General features: G+C 46.3%; 1 protein-coding gene across 1 annotated transcript in view; it reads right to left on the minus strand.

Moving 5' to 3' along the window:
* The window catches only part of LOC147113559 (myoferlin-like), a 246066-nt gene that overhangs the window by 184428 nt on the left and 38343 nt on the right, over nt 1–23295 (minus strand). The window contains exons 4-7 of the mRNA XM_085996135.1: nt 15961–16066; nt 12361–12463; nt 3075–3238; nt 1850–1978 (exon numbers count right to left, since the gene is read on the minus strand). Coding sequence (XP_085852261.1) covers nt 1850–1978; nt 3075–3238; nt 12361–12463; nt 15961–16066 — 502 coding nt within the window. The remainder of the gene's footprint in view (nt 1–1849; nt 1979–3074; nt 3239–12360; nt 12464–15960; nt 16067–23295) is intronic.

Consider the following 23295-nt stretch of genomic DNA (forward strand, 5'->3'; position numbering starts at 1 on the left):
GGCATGCACTTCAACCACCATTTCCTATGCAGAGAGTCAATTTACGTAGATATAACTTTGGCTAAGGTGGTCAATTACATTTCTTCCCATCTCTTTCTCTCCCGCCCATCCACCACTGCCCCCCATACTAATTTTGCACAAATAGCACCAACTCCAGTAAATAGGTATTTAGCACTCATTATAAAATCAGGATATGCTTCTCATTAGGAGTGGAGGGGTCAATTGGGGACGAAAAGGAAAAAGTTGATTTTGGAAAGCCTGAAATTCAGCCTCTTCATAAAGACTGGAAAATTAGTAATCAGAAAGCCTCCCTTGATCACCAAGGACCATGCGTAGATCCTCCCCATCACAACCAGAGAACCACTTGGCATAGAGAACTGATACACCACTCCACTCTCCCCAGTACTACCACCACTTCACTCTCCCCAGTACCACCACCACTTCACACTCCCCAGTACCACAAGTGGGAATATTGTAGGAAATGTAGTTGCCGGTGTTTTGTTAAATGGCTAACAGGACTTGGTCTCTTTGTAAACACATTCCACTATGAAGAAAAGGAAAATGCATATACACATACAGGAAGGTTCCAGGTTCAGAATGGTTACCTGGTACTTTCACTTTCTAAATATAAAGCAGGAGTTTCTCTAAAAGGCCAAGCCTTTATCGACACAATGAAAACAGACCACTACAGTTGGACATTTGTTTGGAGGATTGTTGGGTTGGGGGCAGGTGGAAGTGGAGAATTCTCTAGGATAAACCACTTAGTGAACTCTTGATTAGTAACATTGCAGAAGCCGGGAGGAACTCCATGGAGAAATGCCCACATGCCAGTGACACCGGACACGGCCCTGGGCCAAAAAGACCAATGAGAACTTCCAGCTTTGTTTAATCTCCAGTGCATACTGAAATTTCATTTCAAAAGTATGCATTCAAGCTCAGTAACAAAACTGTACTTTGGACTGATTATTTGTTTATAAAACCACTTACATTGTCAGTTTCAGATCATTCTCAGTGAAATTAGAAACTCGGCCATACCAAACATCTATATTTTGTTGCTCACACTGGGAAAGCACTGGCAGTCCCCACTGGGCATCTACATAGAATATTTTGCAGCAGTGAAATGCTACTATTCCTGAGGGGAGGAAATTGCCATCCGCTACACAGGAATGTATATCTGGCCTGTGTTAGTGAACAACATTGATGGTAACCATGGAGAAGTCAGTTCCTCAGACTAACCAACCATCCCAGCAGCAGAAATGTAGTTCCCCGATTACTAATGAAGTTATATTTATATAGCATCTTTCATGTCCTCAGGATGTCCCAAAGTCATTCAAGTACTTTTAAGTATACTCACTGTTATTTAATGGTCAGATATGGCAGTCAATTTGCACACACCAAGGTCCCACTAACCACAATAATTGTTTGAGGAATAAATGTTGGCCAGGACACTGGGAGAACACCGCTGCTGTTTTTTTTTTTGGATAGTGTCGTGGGATCTTTTATGCCCGCGAGGGGACAGCTGATCCCAAAAGATAGCAACTAAGACAATGCAGTACTCCCAGAAGCACCAGCCTAGATTACGTGCTCAAGTACTGGAGTGCACTTTAATGAATAATGGAAATTTCAGCACAGAAGGAAGGATATATTGAGCCCATTGTGCCAGAAGCTCACAACAACTTGAGATACCCAAGCGAAGTAGTAACTAAGTTGTGTAAATAGACAGTAATGTAGAATGCTTAAAAGCTCAGCTATTTAGTGGCTCATTCGGTGTAGATATAATCACAGGTTTGTAATAAAAATTTAACAAAGAGTTAATTAATTTCAGCTAGAGATTAAGATTTCTCTGTACCTCGTCAAAGTGGGGATTGTTTCCTCTTCGAATCCTTGTTCGATGGGTCTGATTGCAGACTGTCACTTTCACAACAGGCTTTACATTATTACCAGACAACTGTCGAGCTGCAATTATCCTTACCCGAATCTGAAAAAGAAAGATAAAATGGCATACAGATGCAAATATTCAGTTTCAAAATTTTTTTTTTTTTTTTTTTTTTTTTAAAAAAAAGGAAAAGACAAGGGCCTAGAAGTTCACTGGCGCCCCGAGTCGCAGCCACCCGCCGCAAATTCAGTTTCAGTGCCCCAGACAGAAGCGCGGCGCTACTCGAGGCACCCCGCATCCCTCTTGGGGCGCTGCAACTGAAAATCGCAGCGCAAAGTGCCGCAGCACCACACGCTGTGGCACGGCGCGCTGCGGTACTGCAGGCCTTCCGCCCCTTCTTAAAGGGGAGGGGCCTGCTGCAGCATGCTCAAAGAGTGCGAGTGGTGGCAAAAGAGGCCGGTACCGAGAAGTGCTGGGCTCTTGGGACACAGCCGGCACTCTGCAAGGGGGGGGGGGGGGGGGGGGGGGCTCAGTAGGCCGGGGACAGCGGTGCGGAGAGGTGCTGGCAGGCAGCCAGCAAAAAAAAAAAAAAATGCCCACCCCGCACCACCTCTACCGCCGCAGGTAGGCCCCCCTAAACCGGTCACAATTTAAAGCAGGGGGCGCTACTAAATTTCGTGATCGGGGCGGTAGCGGAGCGCTGCGCACACCGATGACATCATTGGTAGCGGCGCAGCGCCAACGGCTAGCGCCGCCATTAGCGTCCCGCTAAATTTAGCGGGAGGCGTGGCCAGTGGCGCAAAACCCACTAAGTGCCCTCTTAGGGCGCCAACAGGTGGCGCAGGCCACTGAATTTCTAGGCCAAGATCTTTTGCTCAATTTTGGTAAAACGTGAAACTATAACCTTTTGCAGCCATTTCCTTTCTAAATGGAGCACTGATGGAGAGATGGGCCAAGATGGAAATGCTGCATTTTAAAAGCAAGCCTTCCAGCTTCTACAAGTTGGGCAGTGGATTATGTGAATTACTTCCCCAAGTAAGAGACATTTTCTGCAACCATCACAATCATTTTCTATAAGCAAGTGAAATTAAAAACAGATTTTATAGCAAGCCTACCAAATGTATATTTCAACCGAATGGGTATAAACAAGGCCCAATTTTTAAACTTTCCCCACTTTATGGAAAAAAAAGTTATGTACCTGGAAATCCTGAGGTTTGTTTGAAAGTAATCTCTTGCTTTTCTTCTTCCGGAGTCGTTTGCCGATATGTGCCGCTGTCTGGCCTGGTGTACTGGGAACCCCAGGGGCTCCTGCACCCCCAGCATCCCCCACGCCATCCTCTGCATCTTCATCCTCATCTTCATCTGTGAACAGCAGGACGTTCATCAAAAAGCACATGGACACAATCCTTTACACACTCTTGCCCTCGTCTCAATCAAGAAAGGAAATCTAACATCTTCTGTACTTCTATTATAAATGCACTGCTCACATGACACTGAACACATGCTTGCTAGCTAGCAGTAATAAATTGTAAGCGCCAGGTAATGATCAACTCCAACAAGACAGCCTAACCGCCTCTCTGATATTTAATGCCATTACCGTCACCTAGTCGCTGACCATTAACATCCTGGAGTCACCATTGACTAGAAATTCAACTGAACTAGCCACATAAATGCAGTTAGAGTATTCCTACCATTGCCCTGACTAACTCAGCACACAGACTGGATCTCAAATCTGGGAGGTACTGGTATGTATGGCTCAGGGAGGCAAATCTTACCCATCAGCTGAGACCCACAAATTATCACGTCTTTTAAAAAAGGGTTTGGGTCTTCGTGGAAAAAAAGTCAAACCTCCTCTGCCCTTTCAGACAATGCAATGACAAACTATCACAAGATAGCTGACATGACTACTGCAGCTCCTCTTCCAATGAAGGCAATATAGTTCTGCAACATGTTGAATATTTGAGGTAGAAGATGGAAGATTCTCTCCTACAATGTAGCTCTGCCTTTATAGATTAAACAACTTTCTCCATCTCCATTCCCGACCCTTAAAAATTCCCTCCCTCCTTTCTGGTTTCCCCCAGGCCACCCACCCACACACATCCTCCCAGGAACGTGGGCAAGCCACTTGCTCCCAAGCTTGTATCAATAAAAATATTCTAATCAACTGCTTGGAGGCAAGGGTGTAACCCTTAGGTGAGTTGATCGGCAAAGTTTCCTGTTGAGATTCAGAGTCTCCACTTAGTATAGCATAGGGGATGCTGACAACTCTACCAATAATTTATTTAGAAAACGGTCAACTTTAGTGAGAAGTCTGACAATGCTAATTTTTGCTACTAATATTCTTCTTCTGTCCTCCTTTCCTGAAGCCGATGACTTTACCTGGGGTATAGTTTCACAAATCAATAACCATCCAGTACCATGCTCAAGTGGCCATTGAATCTCACCAATGAGGGCAGTGACCTTGTAGCACATCATGTTAAGCCTTTGTGGTACTTATCTGCATTCGGAAGCAACAGGAGAATGTGGCATGATCCAATTATTGTCCAGTCAATTACTTTTGCTATCAAATCATTATACCTGAGCAACTCTCATCCATTACAAGGTTGAGAATACAGGCGCAGGTCTTGGTTCACAGGAGACTCTTTATGGGGTGTGTATTGAGAAAGGTGTTGGTAAAAGGGCTGAATTATAAACATGTGGCACACTAAGTTGACATGCCAGTATAATGCATCACTGTGGCACCTCCAGGCAATGCAGATTAAAAATGACAGCGTTGGAGACACATCAAAAGAATGGTTCCAATTATAGCCATTGAAGGAGCTGGTTACATTTCCGAGTTGTCCATTTATTCCTATTGGGACCATTAAGAAAAAGAAATGTAACCAATATCCTTGAACACTATTCAATATTGAATCTCTAAAGCTGGTCACCTCATTCAACTTGGAAAAAAACAGGAAAGCCTTCACCCCGCCTCCATGCCATCAGTCACACTCTACAGTCCAACCTCTCAAAACTATTCTTTTCTGCCTGCACTCCTAGAATGGACCAGTCCCACATTATGCATCACTTCCAACAAAACTAGTGAAACTCAGCCATGGAGTTTCAATGACAAACACAAGTCAGCAAAAAACCTTTTGACCAAGCTACACAAACATCAGCAAATTATGGTTTCAGTGCAAGGGACATAATTCAGAAGCACAGCCAAAATTATTTCTGCAGGATCTAGCTTAGAATTTACAAACAGTAATCATTTGCCCAATCAGTATTACCAACTATTGTTTTAGTTTCAATGTATACATCATAATCACTTCATTCAGATAGAACTAATCACTTCATTCAGATAGAACTAATTATGTAGAATTGTTCATAGGGTCTGTGAGACATGGAAAATCAACCAACACTAGGAAGCATTGGGTCACAAACCTGAAAAGCAGGGTAGCAATAACCAGAGTGACAGGAAGGGACAGAGTGTATACACATAAGAGTGCATCAGAAAGAGGGGTCAGAGTAGAGAAGAATGGTAAAAAGACAAAATTAAAAGCTCTATATCTGATTGCATGCAGCATTCGTAACAAGATAGATGAGTTGACAGCACAAATAGAAATAAATGGGTATGACCTGGTGGCCATTACAGAGACGTGGTTGAAAGGTGACCAAGGCTGGGAACTGAATATTCAGGGGTATTTGCCATTTCATAAGGATAGGCAGAAAGGAAAAGGTGGTGTAGCTCTGTTAATAAGGGATGAGATCAGTGCAGTGATGAGAAATGATATTGGCTTAGAAGATAAAGATGTAGAATCAGTTTGGGTGGAGATAAGAAATAATAAGGGTAAAAAGTCACTGGTGGGAGTGATCTACAGGCCCCCCAAACAGTAGCCACACTGTAGGACAGAATATAAATCAAGAAATGATAGAGGCTTGCAAGAAAGGTACAGCAATAATCATGGGAGATTTTAATCTTCATATTGATTGGACAAAGCAAATTGGCAACAGTAGACTTGAAGAGTTCTTAGTGTATACGGGATGGTTTCTTGGAACAATACATTGTGGAACCAACCAGGGAGCAGAATATTTTAGATCTGGTAATGTGCAACAAGGCTGGGTTAATTAAATGATCTCAAAGTGAAGGATCCTCTTGGGAAGAGTGATCGTAGCATGGTGGAATTTCAAATTCAGTTAGAGGGCGAGAAAGCTAGGTCTCAAACTAGCATCCTGAACTTAAAGGTAATTACAAAGGTATGAAGGCAGACTTGGTTAAAGTGGACTGTGAAAATATATTACAGGGTAAGACTGTAGAAAAGCAGTGGCAAACTTAAGGTGATATTTCATGACTCTCAAAGATATATTCCAGTAAGAAAGTCTAAGAGAAGGATGAACCATCCGTGGCTAACTAAGGAAGTAAAGGAAGGTATCAAATTGAAAACAAAAGCATACAATGTTGCGAAGAATAGTGGAAGGCCAGAGGATTGGGAATGTTTTTTTTTTATAAATATAAACAGCAAAGGATGACAAGAGAGAAGATAGCTTATTAGAGTAAGGCAGCAAGAGTTTCTACAGGTATATAAAAAGAGTGTAGCTAAGTAAACGTTGGTCCCCTAGGAGGATGAGACTGGGGAATTAATAATGGGAAATGGCAGAGACTTTGAACAAATATTTTGTATCGGTCTTCACAGTAGAAGACACTAAAAGCATCCCAATAATGGATGATCAAGGGGCTATGGGGTGGGGGGGGACCCCATCCCCCAAAACCTGGACCCAATGGCCTGCATCCTACCATCTTAAAAAAGGAGGTGGCTGCAGAGATAGTGGATGCATTGGTTATAATCTACCAAAACTCCCTGGATTCTGGAGAGGTCCCAGCAGACTGGAAAACCACAAATGTAACACCCCTATTTAAGAAAGAAGACAGAAAGCAGGCAACTATCAACCAGTTAGCCCAACATCCATCATTACATAAAATGCTGGAGTCCGTCATGAAGGAAGTGGTAGCAGGACATTTAGAAAATCATAATAGTCAAGCAGAGTCAGCATTGTTTTATGAAAGGGGAATCACGTTTGACAAATTTGCTGGAGTTCTTTGAAGATGTAACGAGCAGGGTGGATAAAGAGGAACCAGTAGATGTGTATTTGGATTGCCAGAAGGCATTCAATAAGGTGCCACATTAAAGGTTATTACACAAGATAAGAGCTCACAGGGTTGGGGGTAATATTAGCATGGAGAGGATTGGCTAACTAACAAGAGTTGGGATAAATGGGTCATTTTCAGGTTGGCAAACTGTAACTAGTGGGGTGCCTCATGGATCAGTGCTAGGGCCTCAACTATTTACAAATCTATATTAATGACTTGGATGAAGGGAATGAATGTAATGTAGCCAAATTTGCAGATGATACAAAGACAGGTGGGAAAGCAAAGAATCTCCAAAGGGATATAGATAGGTTAAGTGAGTGGGCAAAAATCTGGCAGATGGAGTTTAATGTGGGAAAATGAGCCTATCCACTTTGGTAGGAAAAAATTTTTTTTTTAAATGGGGAGAAATTAGAAAATACTGAGGCACAGAGGGATCTGAGGGTTCTTGTACATGAATCACAAAAAGTTAACATGTAGGTACAGCACGTAATTAGGAAGACAAATGGAGTGTTGGCCTTTATTGCAAAGGGAATGGAGTATAAAAGTCGGGAAGTCCTGTTACAACTGCACAGGGCATTGGCGAGACCACACCTGGAGTACTGCGTACAGTTTTGGTCTGCTTACTTAAGGACATACTTGCATTGGAGGCAGTTCAGAGAAGGTTCACGAGGTTGATTCGGGAGATGAAGGTTTGCCTTATGAAGAAAGTTTGAGCAGGTTGGGCCTATACTCATTGGAGTTTAGAAGAATGTGAGGGAATCTTATTGAAACACAAGATTCTGAAGGGGCTTGACAGGGTAGATGCAGAGAGGATGTTTCCCCTCGTGGGGGTGGGGGGGGGGGGGGGGGGAAGAAATCTAGAACTAGGGGGCAAATTTTGAAATAAGGGGGCACCCTTTTAAAAATCAGAAATGAGGAGGAATTTCTTCTGAGGGTTGTGAATCTTTGGAATGCTCTTCCCCAGAGAGCTGTGGAGGCTGAGTCATTGAATATATTTAAACGTGGAGATAGACAGATTTTTGAGCAAAAAGGGAGTCAAGGGTTATGAGGAGCAGGCAGGGAAGGGGAGTTGAGGCCAAGATCAGATTAGCCATGATGGTGGAAAGGCTCGAGGGGCCAAATGACTTACTCCTGCTCCTACGTCTTATATTATGAAGGACAAGTTATGCATTAGGCATCACAAGCTGACTTTCTGGTTTCCCAGAAATGTAGGTCTGCATCTCAAGTTAAAAGTAGAATTTACCAGCAGCACTCAACTTCCAAACATATTTCATGTGATCAACGATGCAGCTGATTCACTGAAATGCCACTGCACCTCAAAAACAATACAGCTATTATAAAAAATGATCAGTTAATACAAAAACAAATGCAAACTAATCTTGGATCATAAATAGAGCTGCTCATTTGACACCAGTGAAGATCAACTGAATAAGTAAAGTAGGGTGTTAGTAGTGTCAGTTGTGGGAGGAGTCTGCTTGTACTCTGTACACAATGCATGCCGATGTACAAATGCACACCACACGGTTTCTCAAATGAATAATTGTAGCTAATCAATGTCCAAACATTCTCTCTCATCTTGCAAGATGTTATTCAAACAGAATGGAAAAAAAAAAAAAAAAATCACAATTTAAGATTACAGAATATAAAGAGTGAAACACAACAAAAATCTGCATGTCAAGGAAGCTTGGAGTTTTCACAATGTATAAAATTACAGGAGCATGTGCAATTTTGCCTTTCAAATCAGCAGCTCTAGTTGCTAACCCATTCTACAAGGCACATAATTGCTTACTTCACTCCACAACAACTATGCCAATAGACAAATCATAGATGAATTCAGTTTAAGTTAGTTTCCTCCTCAATGTGTCCTATTTGTTGAATAAATTGAACATTGACTAAAGATCTTTTAACCAGCACACAAGTGTCAGGTGGGGTCTGGAACTACCAACATGGTGTACTGATGTGCTTCCCATCAAGCAACAGTGTACCATGTGTGGACCATTATCGAAGAAACCAAACTGTTGTGTATGTAACCTGTTCCACCTTGAGAGCTTAAGCCTGTTCCACCTTGAGATGTACTACTTTCTCAGGCTGCTGTAGACGTAATACCGGGGGTGAACACACCGGTATATAAGCACTGTGCAGTAATCTTGTATTCAGTGTAGTCCCTACCTCCAACCAGTAAAGACCTGTTTTTATTGTTACTCATTAGTCTGTGTCTTAATTAACTAAATAATTCACAGACTTAACACAAACAACGCCATTAGGTGGGTTTATGAAAATCAGAGATAACCTCCCAGTATCCCAACAAGTTTATTTAGTACACTAGTGTCCAAAATAAGGCAGTGGGGCCTTCTGCAGCCCAGATCTCCACTTCTGTCCCTTCGTAATTATCCTACTCCTACTCCATGTATATTCGGGCATTTGCTCATGTCCTGCCTAACTGATGATTATTTACCAAACTAAGATTCAATGTTATTCTCTTTCCTCATCAGCAAACAGTCACAATGGAAGGCACAAGTTATTCCAGTTTTAGTACAGGAATAGAAAAGGACCCCCATTAAACTGTTCAATAGAGCTACTGTGTTTTCTTTCTTCTTCCAATGAGCATGCAGTTTGCAGCTCCCCAGTGACCCGATTGAAATCAGGAGCTCAGTTTCGGATTCTCTCCCTGCATTTACGCTTCCCTGCTTCAGAGAATAAGCTGATGCCACTTCTCCTGCACTCTGCTTTCCTCCCACTCCTTTTGGTTGCTGGGAGGTGCACAAGGAATACATCAGCCTTTGGATTCCAGTCATTCCAGGGAAGGAAGGAAGGAAGGAAGGAAGGGGAGGGAGGGCAGGCAGGCAGAAAAAGGAGAAACACATTGACTCCGCTTCGTGCCTTCAACAAATTGCACAGGAACAGTGTGTGTGACTGCGATTTCTATTATGTGACACAGGCTTTACCCCTGCTGCACTGCTCCTGTGGGTGGGGAAAAATAGTTGAATTCTTAAAACATAATGCTGGCATATACGTCCAAACTGCAGGTTGGTAGCTGTTGAACAGTCACAGGAAAATAAGTCAGGAAACTCATGTGTGGCCTTAACAATCGACCAATCATTAAAAAACATTTGTTTGAGAAGGGATACCGCATGATTAGACAGCTCCGTGAAGACCAGGATACAAATTTACATCACTGTTTATACACTGTGCAGAGATTGCTGATGCGTTCAGATTCAAATGTAGCTTGGATCCAATTGGATTGCAACAGTTTGATCAAAACATAGGAATTGATTTTTTATGATGAATAATTCTATAAAGTCAAAAGAATCTGTATAGTGTGATGCTTTTGAGATTTTAAAGATTTGAAGAAAAAAATACATGCCTGGGGCAAGAATTTAAATGTTCCATTAGCCTCTAAATTTCCTGGAATGCACAAGTTCTAGATAGAAATGTTACATATTGATGTTACATATTTGATCACATCATAGCTTCTCCGACAGCCTTGTTCACAGGTTGAATGATTCATAGGAGGGCGTCGCCCAAAGCTTTCCAGAATTAATTACTACATATAACACTATCGAAATCAAAGACAAATACCACTTTGAAAGTCAGATGCATCCAAGCTGGGTGGCCATCTTAGCTATACATTTCACAAAATCACAAGATAATTTATGGAGGAGGACAGTCATTCTGCCCATCTTAATTTATCCATTCAGAAACACCCTACAATCTTCTCCACTGCAGCATCTAATTGTTTCTAAAATGATTCCAGGGTTTTTGCCTCCACTACTCTTATCTAGAACACCATTCCATGTGGTGTTCAGAACAGCACAAAGAGGCCATTCGGCCCATCAAGACCGTGCCGGCAAAAAATGATCCCAAATTTGCCTTTAGTTTCAACCAGGTGTCCTTGTTCAACTCAAATTTATTTTAATTAAAGTAATATTCTGGATTCACTTTGATCATACCTTTAATTATCTTAAACACCTCTACAGGACTGTCTCAGACACTTCCTTTCCAGGATGAAGAGCCCAAGTTTCTGCAGTCTTCCTTCACAACTCAGACCACTGACACTAGGGATCAGCCTCATGGCTCTTGTTCACACTGCATTGTATGGTGCTTGTATCTCAGCAATCAGAACTGAACTCCATACCAAAGGTGTGGTCTGACCAGAGCATTGTACAGTTTGATCACAATCACTTCTGACTTGCATTCAACTATTTTGGCTACAGTTCAACTTTCAACTGGCTTTGTTGGTTGCTGCTTTGCTTTTGTTGGGCATGTTTAGTGTCAAGTCTACCAAGACTTCTAGATACACACACACACACACAATTAGATTTCATCTGCCAAATTTAATTTATTTTGTCTAATGTGCCAATTTGAGCTGCTTTCTCCAATTCTAATGCCCCTCCCAGCTTGGTAACAACAAACATGATCTCTCTCTCTCTAGTATTCATTGTTTTCTGTCCTTCAACCAGTTTCTTATCCATTTGTAGGATTTATCCTGAATCACCAGAGCAAGTTTGACTAAAGCCTTCCATGTGGGACAATCTGCCTAGACTTCCAGAAAGCATTTGACAATGTTCTAGGGCTTTCCACAGTCCACTTGGGATGTTACTGCTTCAAAGTAATCAAGGAGGTTGGTCCCCTTTTGAGGATACATTGGCTACGGTTTACTGTGGATAAGCAATTATTTTTAAAATCACGGAATGGAAACTGGACTAGCAAGTCAGTAACTGGCAAGGTCAGTTTTACCTGCCTTTTTGAATATGGACACATTAGCTTGCTTCCAATCCACAGCTATCTCCCCAATGTCTGGTGACTCCCTCTTGATGGCCTGTGCCTCACAAATCTCCTCCCGAATACCTTTCAACACTCTGGTTACACAACGTGAGATTTATATTCATACACAATTAGTTGTGCCTCAACCCACCTACATAGAGAGTGACAATACCATGGAATTTGGTACAATGCTCATCTGTTATTCTAGTGCCATGAACAACTGGTCCATCTGAAGTTAATTTAGACAAAGCTAAATTATTCCTTGATGAAAACCTACCCACTATGAAAAGCAAAAAAAAATTCTCATCTACATTTTGAAGAATTTAATTACTAGTACCATAGCTAAATGTAGATCTTCTGGTCATCCAAGTCATAATCTTAAATTCTCTACTTTAAAAAGCAAAATGGCCTGCTTAATTCATACATTTGTTACACCAAAACTACTAGTACAAGCGAGGCACTTTGCTGGCCCAGTATATGCTGGTCTTCCTCGCTTCCTTTGAAGCTTAGAACACCATTGCATAGGTACATATGCATCAAGTAAATGGCATGATTAGTAAGTGGTACCCGCTAACAACCAATGAAGACTTACCCCCTCCACCAGATTCCTGTGCACCGGAGCTTCCAAGATCAGATGGGTTCGGTGGCCCCGATCCAGCAGGTGGCTCATAAGTGGCCACTAGATTTATACTTCCCTTTTTAAAAAAACACATTTTTCAACCAAGATGAGAATTACATCAGATAGTCACATTTACAGCAAGTTCTTAAAATGCAGTGATGCGGAAATTTACTTTTCTTTGCTAGAAATGAGCACAGCTGAAGACATTGCACTACTGAAAGAAAATTCCCAGTGCTCATTAGTAAGACAGTGCCAGGCAAGAGGAAAGAAGCATAAAACATTCAAATACAATGGTATACAAGCTAAATAACTATATTCAGTGATCTCTCTAGCAAATACTTCAGGAGTAGGCACTACATAGGAACATGGGTAGGCCATTCAGCCCCTTGAACTGGTTCAGCCACTCAATTGGATCATGGCTGATCTGTACTCCATTTACCAAACTTGGCTCCATATCCCTTACTACCCTTGCCGAACAAACGATCAATCTTAGTTTTGAAATTTTCAATTGGCCTAGCCTCAGCAGCTTTTTGGGGGAAGAGTTTTCCAGATTTCCACTAGTGTGTGTGAAGAAGTGCTTCCTGACATCATCCCTAGTTCTAATTTTAAGGTTATGCCCCCTTGTTCAGGATTGTCCCACCAGAGGAAATAGTTTCTCTACATCTACCTGATCAAATCCTTTAATCATTTTGAAGACTTTAATTCTACTACCCCTTTGCCATCTATATGCAGGGGAATACAAGCCTTGTCTATGCAACCTGTCCTCACAATTTAACCCTTCTATCATTCTGGTGAATTTGTGCTGCACCCCCTCAAAAGGCCAATATATCCCCCTGAGGTACGGTGCCCAGAATGGAACACAGTACTTCAGATGGGGGTCCAACCACAGCTTTATACAACTGTAGCATAACTTCCACCCCTGTGTTCCAGCCCCTTTGAGATGAAGGTCAACATTCCATTAGCCTTTTAAATTATTTTTTTTTTACCAATACACTAAGGCCTAGAAATTCGGTTGTGGGTCCGCCAGGGCTTTAGCGCCCGAAATTTTGCGCCGGCGTTAATGCCGCTGCGCCCGACGAAAATTCGGTTGCCCCGGGCCCAGACGGCAGCAGGCGCTAATGGAGGGTTTTGCGCCTCATTATGGGCGTTCAGTGCAGTTTCCAGGCGCTAATCCCCCGCTGCGGCACCCGAGGCGGTGCGGCAGGCTGGGGTACTGCAGGCCTCCTCCTTCTGTTAAGGAGGAGCTGCCTGCAGCCGACCGCTGGCCGGTCGATTTGCCCGACAAATGAGCCCGGCACCTCGGGGAAGAGCCGGGCTCGCGGGCCACACATCAGTGCCGCGGGGGGGGTGGTGGAGGAGTCCGGGGGAGGGAGGTGCGGGCAGGCGGCCGCCGGGAAAGCGGCCGGCCGCCGCTCCACCTTTATGCGCCGGCGCAAAGGTGTGTAACATCCCTTTCAACAATCGTTGGTTGCAGCTGCCACGGGCGAGGCGGCCGCAACTGAATTTGGGCTTGGGGCCGGGTTACCACGGCAACCGGGACGCTGCGCACACCGATGACGTCATCGGTGCCGGCGCAGCGCTACCGGCTAACGCCGATGCTAGGGCCCAACGCAATTTCGTTACCAGCTCTAATTCTGGCGCAAGACCCTCTAAGGCCTCTAATTGGGCGCTAACCCCACCGAATTTCTAGGCCTAATTTTTTAGTGATTTATGTACATGGACCCCCCCAAAACTCCGTCCCTTCACAGCGTCTCACTATTTAGAGAATACGCTGATCTATCATGGGCCCAAAATGGATGAGCTTCCCCACATTGAACTCCATCTGCCACTAGTAGAAAGCCTACTTGCAATATCCGATAAAGGGCAAACAACAGACATCTTCAAGATGGAAGGTCCTAGAGTAAGGGCTCCAACAGAAATTCCAGGGTGAATAGTATTTATTCCAGACCAAGAGAGGCATGAGCCAAGATTTGAAAAGTGCTGAATCATGTAGTCAATGAATGCTAGGGATGTCTTGCTGGAATTAGAAACAAGCCAACTTTGTATCCACCCATAAAATATTAAAAATGTTACATCTGCAAGCACTGCCTGCAAAACCTTACTTTTTAGCTCAACTGTTTCTATTATAAAATTCCTACAGCCACATTTGTAGTGGAAACTTCCAATGTGAACTGGTCATGCAGCAATTACACACTCCCACCAGTGGCAGCACTGTAATGCCTCAGTTTGGCTTCTCCCAAGCCTGTACTGCAGAGAAACTCTGCTTCAATTTTAAATTACTTATTTTTCCAAATTGCCACAAGTTTTTCTATTTAAAGTATAAAATACAAAATTAAAAAAGTATATAAAAAAAGGACAGAAAGGACTTCAAAATGGAGGCCAAATTGCATGCCTTAGTTCAGGTTTATACTGACGAGTTAAATTACAGAAGTAGGTAAACAACTATTAAATTAAATAATTAAACATTAAAGGACTGCACCCATGGGCAACATTTTACCCTGATGCAATGCAGCTCTGAAAGGATTGCATTGCAACAGACACATACATGTGCAGTACTCATGTAGGTGGTTCAACACAAACTTACACAATTAAGTATTTGCACTAGAGTGTGGGTGGTCTTAAATATCCACCTCACTGAATATAGTATCATATTGGCTTGAATGATCATATGATTCAAATGATGAAATTACTCGGTTGTTACTGGGGTGGTTCCACAAACTGGTAGCCAAAGAACTTAAAAAAAAAAAAAAAAAATTAAAAGTCTCACTAAACACCAGCATTCCCATCTTTAGTTAAAAACCAATTCAGGAGTTTACAAAACATGGTATGAATTTACACACAAAATCAAAACCACCTTTAGGTAACCTTAGCAAGTGCAAAGCATGTTTTAGTGCATTCATCACCAGTTAAATGTTCATTCATCCAAACCTTTTCAGTTTCTATACTAACAGTGGAAAATAAGTTATACACTGCTCATTTATCTCAGACGACTCCTGGTTTGTTGATGGGAAGCATAGTCTAATGCACAAGCAAAGATGTAAACGGAGATTCCTCATACCATTCCATAAAACACCCATAGTTTATGCTACAGAGCTGAACACCAACTCTTGGAGTTCAAAAAGAAAAAAGGTTGGGATAAAAGCAAGAGCAGAAATATGTAAAGCAGGAGGGCAGACAGTGGCCAAGTTGATAATACTGCAGGCAGGTACCCAGGACATTAGCATGTACAACAGTTTATAGCAATAAAAAAATGCTCTCACTCATGACTATCTAGCCGTAACATTTGAGTGGCAAATAAAGTGAAAAGCCTTAGACATTATTGCTTTCTGATTTGGATTGAAAGTCTGTATTTTGGGCATGTTAAATCTAAATTCTACAAATGCAATTTGGCAGCAAGTCCTTACCATTCTCCTTTATGTAAATTAAGACCACACAAAGAATTGCACAGAAAAAACCTGTTCACTATGCTACAGATAATTGAGGATACAACAAATTTAGTCCTTACCCAATCCTGGCACTAAGTGAACATGTGCACACACACTGGATTGCATTATGGGTTCAGAATTTACTTACCCCAGTTGGCTGTTTCTTTTCAGTGAGCAATGGGATATTCTTGAAAGGCAACGTCTTTTGGCCACTTGCAAGCTCTCGCAAGGATATTGTTGCAGAACCAAGAAACCTAAACGAGAGGATAACATTTAGACAATACTCGAGAGAAGTGTTGCGATATTAAACCTCTACATTCCAGCAATTAAAATGCAGTTAAGAGGCAACCCATCACTTAAAGATTTTGCAAAAGACAGTAGTCGTCTGCAGAATGTAATTATGCACCACTCATTTCAAATAATGATTATTCATCTACTGTAGACACTAAGTCAGTGCTAGAAACTGTTGCGTGACAATTGATCGTTTTCTTTTAAATTTAAAACCAACATCTAATTCCATATTGTACACCAAGTGGCTCTGTCAGACCATTTGATACAAAGTACTCCAGGGTATTTCCAAGACTGATGGCTGCCAATCTCTGCAGTTCAGGCAAGAACAGCTCAAAAAGGGGACAATATCCAGGTTAGATTTCAACAGTCAGCTTGACTACACCATGAGCAGCACCGAACTTTGTTCCATTGACTATCAGCAATCCTACACAGCTGCTTTTGTTTTACAAAACACTACAAGTTAGAGGGAAACACAACAATTCAATGAGATTCAAAGATACTGACATTATGGCAATCAGCTCAGCCCTGGGGTACTGTCTGTGATACTGGTAAAAGTACGCACGAGACTTAAACTATGCCGCCGCTGCCACCACCAACTTGTATTTATAATAGCGCCTTTAATGTATAAAAAGGGCCCCAAGGCGCTGCACAGGAGTATTACAAGACAAAAAGTTTGACACCGAGCCACAAGGATAAATTAGGGCAGGTGACCAAAAGCTTGGTCAAAGAGGTAGGTTTTAAGGAGCATCTTCAAGGAGGAAAGAGGGGTAGCAAGGCAGACAGGTTTAGGCAGGGAATTCCAGAGCTTAGGGCCCAGGCAACAGAAGGCACAGCCACCAAAGGTTAAGTGATTATAATCAGGGATGCTCAAGAGTGCAGAAGTAGAGGAGCACAGATCTCAAAGGGGGGGGGGGGGGGAAAGGGGGTGGTTGTGGGGCTAAAGAGATTAGAGATAGGAAGGGGCGAGGCCATAGAGGGATTGAAAACAAAAAAAAGGATGAGAATTTTGAAATCGAGGCACTGCTTAACCAGGAGCCAATGTAGGTCAGCGAGCACAGGGGAGATGGGCGAACGGGACTTGGTGCGAGTTAGGACACAGGCAGCAGAGTTTTGGATGATCAAGTTTACGTAGGGTGGAATGTGAGAGGCCAGCCAGGAGTGCGTTGCAATAGTCAAGTCTAGAGGTAACAAAGGCATAGATGAGGGTTTCCAACAGATGTGCTGAGGCAGGGGTGGAGACGGGCAGAGGTGGAAGTAGGCAGTCTGTTATGCTGCGGATACCTTTGCAAAGCGATTTGATGCATGTGCTGGCTCCCATGGTTCAAACACTGCAGCACATTTTAGGCTACTGGTATTCGAGCAAAATTTGTGACACACTCCAGCTCAAGGTCATTGATCTGACCAGCAGGCTTCAGTGTTGTCAGGGATTGTAGGGTCAACATACCTGCTGTCCTAGCAGACTTTTAGGTCATGGAGAGGGGGGGAACATTTCTCAAGTACATGACCTTTCGATTAGTCTACATATAAATTCTTTACATCAAATTATCTATTGAATAAATAGAACAAGTATACCATTTCTTAAACAGTTTTACATTTTTGACATTGCATCAAACCTCAAGTCACCATTTGCCCTTCTGCCTTTAGGTGGTTGATATTCTGTGGACCGATCTAGTCTTACTGTTGCCAAGGGAATCAAGAAACAAGGCAATAAATAGCCTACACAATTGCTTAATTCTAGAAAAACTGAAGTTCTGCACATTTGCTCTATTGCAGAATGATAAACAAAACGCTTCTGTACTTTGTTTAACAGTAAAGAGATATTAATCAGCCTGAAGCAATGCTGTGATATTAAAAACAGTTGCATTTATGTAACATCTTATGTCTCAATATCACAAGGCACTTCGCATACAATTGATCACTTCTAGAGTGCAGTCAGTGCTGCTAATGTAGATAAAGCTCATGTAGTGGCAGCTATTTCACATAGCAAGGTCCCACAAACAAAAAATGTGATGAGTGAAAAGTTAATCTTTCCTTTGCAAGTTGTTGGTTGAAGGAGGAATGGTGGCCACATCACCAGGACAACCAGCTCTTTAAACAGCACCAATGGGATCTCTGTGCGTTTGTGTATCGACATTGTTCCGCAATACAAGTGACGGAATGTTGCCATTACCAGTGCCCTAAAGTCATGACGCACCTTCCACGTAACTACTTGTTTTCACATTGTAGACCCATATTCAGGTTGAGTGGTCAGCTTTCTGCATGCTTTGGAGCTGGCTTTCTAGGTCTGCCTGTATTCTTTTTTAATCTCCATTTTAAAAAAAGGGAGTAGTGTTGAGATACCGCGGCAAACGTGGGAGTCGAGACCAGAGCTAGTAAAACAGAACAGCTTTTTATTTCAGCCTCATGGCAAACAGGAACTGGAAGAGCCCGCGCCTGACTTAAATACTCCCCAGACAGGAAGTGCTCCCGGCAGCCTGTCCCTGTGGGAAACAAGTTGCTGGAGGAAAGGGCCCCCGGTTGGGGGGGGGGGGGGGGGGGGCGTCTGCTTAAACTGTCCGTACCGCCACGAGCGGATTGCGTCCAGTGGCGGCGTGTCGCCACAGAGATCCCCCCAGAATCTGCTTAGGAGGAGTGGACGAGTCGTGACGGTGGTCTGATGGTTCTGCCGCAGCGGCTCTGCGTGATCGCCGGTCTAGTTGGCGGGGCATGGCGGTTCGCCGCCGGCTGTGCTGGCGGGACGGCCTCTAGTTGGAGGCCGGGCCATGGGGACCTGTTCCCCTGGTTGTGTGTGTGCTGGTTTGAGCCGGTCGATGGAGACTGTCTCGACCCTGTCGCTGAGTCGCAGCTTGAAGACCTTGTCCCCGGTTTGTAGTACTTCGTACGGTCCGTCGTACGGGGGTCGCGTCGTGTCGCACGAAGACGAAGCGCGCCTGCTGTAAATTTGGCGGAACGCGAGGTGCGAGTTCGCCGTGTCGGTTGACCGGAAGTGGGGCGAACTGCTGAGCGGAAGAGAAAAGGTTGAGCCGCTGCTGGTTGGCCGACCAAGGCGTGGTAGCCTCCGGAAGGAATTCACCTGGGACACGCAGCGGTTGTCCGTTAGACTAACTCCGCTGCCGAGGACTGGAGGTCTTCTTTGACCGCGGTGCGTAGGCCTAGTAGTACCCACGGTAGGCGGTCAGTCCAGGTACTGTCCTGCAGGCCGGCGCGGAGTGAGGCCTTGAGTGACCGGTGGAAGCGTTCACAAAGCCCGTTGGCCTGCGGGTGGTACGCCGTGGTTCGGTGGAGCGTCACACCGAGGTTGCGTGCTGTGGCCGTCCAGAGTTCGGAGGTGAACTGGGCGCCTCTGTCGGAAGTTATGTCGGCCGGTACGCCGAACCTCGCTACCCAGGTGTTAACGAACGCCTTGGCGATGTCGGCTGTGGTGGTGGTGGTCAGCGGCATTGCCTCAGGCCAGCGTGTGTAGCGGTCGACCATAGTGAGGAGATAAGTCTGGCCTTGCGATGGCAGCAGGGGCCCGACGATGTCGACGTGTACGTGGTTGAAGCGGCGGCTGGGTACCTCGAAGTCTCCCAGGGGTGCTTTTGTATGCCGTTGTACCTTAGCCCGTTGGCAGGCGAGGCAGGAGGTGGCCCAAGTCCGAACATCTCTGCTGAGGCCGCGCCAGACGAAACGCTGGGAGAGGAGTTTGACGGACGTGCGGGAACCCGGGTGGGAGAGCCCGCGGAGCGCAAAGACGCGGCGGCGCCAGGTTTCAGGGACGACCGGCCTGGGTTGGCTGAGTGTGATGTCGCAAGTAACTGCCGTGGCTTCGGGCCCGTGCGCGACCTTGGCTAGGCGTAGCCCTGGCAGGCTGGTAGCCGCCGAGAGGTGGTCTGGGCCCGTGAGCTGGGCCACTGCTAGTTGCACGTAGTCGACCGCGAGGTGATTCGCGCAGATGGGAAAGGCAGTCGGCGACAACATTGTCTCTACCGGAGACGTGCTGGATGTCCGTGGTAAACTCGGACACGGCCGCGAGCTGGCGTTACTGCCGAGCGGACCAGGGTTCGGTGTGCTGGGCCATCGCATATGTGAGTGGCTTGTGGTCCACGTACGCGGTGAAGGGGCGGCCTTCCAGGAGGAACCTGAAATGGCGGACCAACAGGTGGAGCGCGAGAAGCTCGCGGTCGAAAGTGGAGTATTTGACCTCCGGGGGGTGCAGTTGGCGGCTGTAGAAGGCAAGTGGCTGCCACACGCCATTAACCCACTGCTCGAACACGGCCCCGACCGCGTGGTCGGAGACGTCGGTGGTGAGCGCGACCCGGGCGTCGGCCCTCGGGTGCGCGAGCAGAGTGGCGTCAGCGAGCGCGTTTTTGGTGGCATCGAAGGCGGCTGATGTGTCAGTGGTCCAGGCTACGGCCATCTTGCCGGATTTACCTCGGAGGGAGTCGTATAGGGGCTTCATGAGGGCTGCAGCTCTGGGGATGAACCTGTTGTAGAAGTTCACCATCCTGAGGAACTCCTGGAGGCCCTTGATGGTTGTGGGGCGGGGGAACTGCTGGACGGCCTGCACCTTGTTGGGCAGGGGGACGGCCCCAGCAGGGGTGATGTGGTGACCGAGAAAATCGATCTCGGTTAGGCCGAATTGGCACTTCGCCGGGCTGAGGAGGAGCCCATGTTGGGCTAGGCGCCCGAACAGGACGCGAAAGTGTTCGAGGTGTTCCTGTTTGGAGGAGCTGGCCACGAGAATGTCATCTAGATAGACGAATAGGAAGTTCAGGTCCCGCAGGACCGAGTCCATAAGGCGCTGGAAAGCCTGGGCTGCATTCTTGAGGCCGAAGGGCATCCTCAGGAACTCGAACAGGCCGAATGGGGTGATGACGGCCGTTTTGGGGATGTCTGCGGGGTGTACGGGGACTTGGTGGTAACCGCGCACCAGGTCGACTTTGGAAAAGACGGTTCGTCCGGCCAGTCGGGCCGAGAAGTCCTGGATGTGAGGTATCGGTCGGGGTGGTGGCATCGTTTAGGCGGCGGTAGTCCCCACAAGGGCGCCATCCTCCGCCGGGCTTAGGGGCGATGTGGAGGGGCGAGGCCCAGGGGCTGCTGGAGCGGTGGATGATGCAGAGTTGTTCCATGGTGGTGAACTCGGCCCGCGCGATTTCCAGCTTGGCCGGGTTGAGCCTGCGGGCGTGGGCAGAAACTGGAGGGCCGGTGGTGGGGATATAGTGCTCCACCCAGTGTTTGGCGGCTTTGGCCGAAAAGGTCGGGTTGGTGAGGGCGGGAAACTCGGCTAGGAGTGCCGAGTAGTCGTCCACGGCCCTGGCGAGGCAGTAGGTCGTCAGGCCGGCCGAACGGTCCGGGGTAAAGGCGCCGGGGATGGTGGCCATAGTGTTGGCGTCGACGAGGCGTGCCTCGGAATGTCGACAAGGAGGCCGTGGGCGCGTAGGAAGTCGGCGCCGATGAGTGGGCAGAGGACCTCTGCGGTGAGGAACTCCCAGCGGTAGCGGCGGCCCGCGAGGTCGAGCGTGACCATGCGGGTGCCATATGTGCGGATGTCCAAGCCATTGGCGGCGGCCAGCGTGATACCTCGTGTGCCGCGTTGGATTTTGAGGGCGGAGGCGGGGGTGATGCTGTGCTGGGCCCCCGTGTCGCACAGAAATCGGCGGTTGGTTCTGTCGTCAGTGACGTACAGTAGAGGCCCCTTTTGCCCCACGGCCATCGCGGGGGCCGGTATTGAAGGTACACGGTGGCGTGCAGCATTGGGCCTTAGTGCCAAAACGGGTGTGGTAGTAACAGTGGCCCGGAGTGGTAGGGCGGGCGGGCCTGGTGGGCCGGGGAGACCGTGTGGTCGTTGCCGCGAGGTCGGGCGTGACGTCGTGCGCGGACTGTGCAGAGGGCAGCCGGTCGGCCTTTCCTGCTATGTCACTCAGGTCCGTGGAGCCGGACTCCAGTGAGCGGGCGGATGCTGGCGGGAAGCTGCCGAATGAAAAGCGTGCGAAAGAGGGCGCGGGGGGGGGGGGGGGGCTTGTCATCCGCGAGGGACAGCATGTGGGAAAGCAGGTCTGATGGTGAAGCGTCACCGAGACCAGGGAGGTCAAGGAGTTGGCAGTGGCGCTGGTAAGAGGACGTTTGAAATTTTTTAAGGAGCGCAGCCTTCAGATGTTCGTACTTGCCAGTCTGTGGTGGGTCCTGCAGCGCTGCCCAAACTTTGGGGACGGTGGCGTACGTGAGTGAGACGAGTTAGTCGTACTTCGTGGTATCGCCTGTGATGCCTTTCAGCCGGAATCTGGACTCGGCTTGAACGAACCAGGCTTCGGCCAAGTTTTCCCAAAAGTCTGGTAATTTAACTGTGACTGCGTTTGTATCCGCTATGCTAGCTTAGGATTCGTCCCGAGCGTCGGGGTCACCAGTGTTGAGATACCGCGGCAAACGTGGGAGTCGAGACCAGATCTAGTAAAACAGAACAGCTTTTTATTTCAGCTTCATGGCAAAACAGGAACTGGAAGAGCCTGCGCCTGACTTAAATACTCCCCAGACAGGAAGTGCTCCCGGCAGCCTGTCCCTGTGGGAAACAAGTTGCTGGAGGAAAGGGCCCCCGGTTGGGGGGGCGTCTGCTTAAACTGTCCGTACCGCCGTGAGCGGATTGTGTCCAGTGGCGGCGTGTCACCACAGTATCCAAGGAAAATGTTCGCACATCAGATCCATTGCAGGAAACAATACAATGAGACAGATTTCTAAAGTATGGCACTATCTTCAAAAGTGGGTTTTAGAGTGTGTTGAATCAGAGAGTCAATAAAACAAGAGGATGGGGTGGGGGTGGGGTCTTAATTTGAGATCAGGCACAGGAGGCCACACTTTACATTGGAAAGTCACAGCCCAATAACTTCATTGGCACTGCACTGGATTTTAGCTTCCAAGTGACAGCTGAATCATTGCAGGAGTCTGAGTGGCCAGAAGAGGTCAAGGTAATTCTTATTCAACTTCACCGTGGAATTTTTGTGGGCCAGGACAAGGAGTGCAGCCCCAGGCATCCCAAATCTCTCCCTCCCAACGCCAGCTGCCAAACCCCCTCCCCAGCAGAGGACCGTACCCTGGGGTCCTCAGGCTCCGGGTCCAAGTTTTACTCCTGCCCACTAGCCCTGACATCACTTCCGCCAGTTTCTGGCGGGTAACAGTCCTGTTTTATTCAAATGAGGCCCGAAAGTTAACTGCTCCT

Source organism: Somniosus microcephalus, chromosome 8 (assembly GCF_052327205.1).
Source record: "Somniosus microcephalus isolate GS21.2 chromosome 8, FLI_Smic_1.0, whole genome shotgun sequence".
NCBI classification, from domain to species: domain Eukaryota; kingdom Metazoa; phylum Chordata; class Chondrichthyes; order Squaliformes; family Somniosidae; genus Somniosus; species Somniosus microcephalus.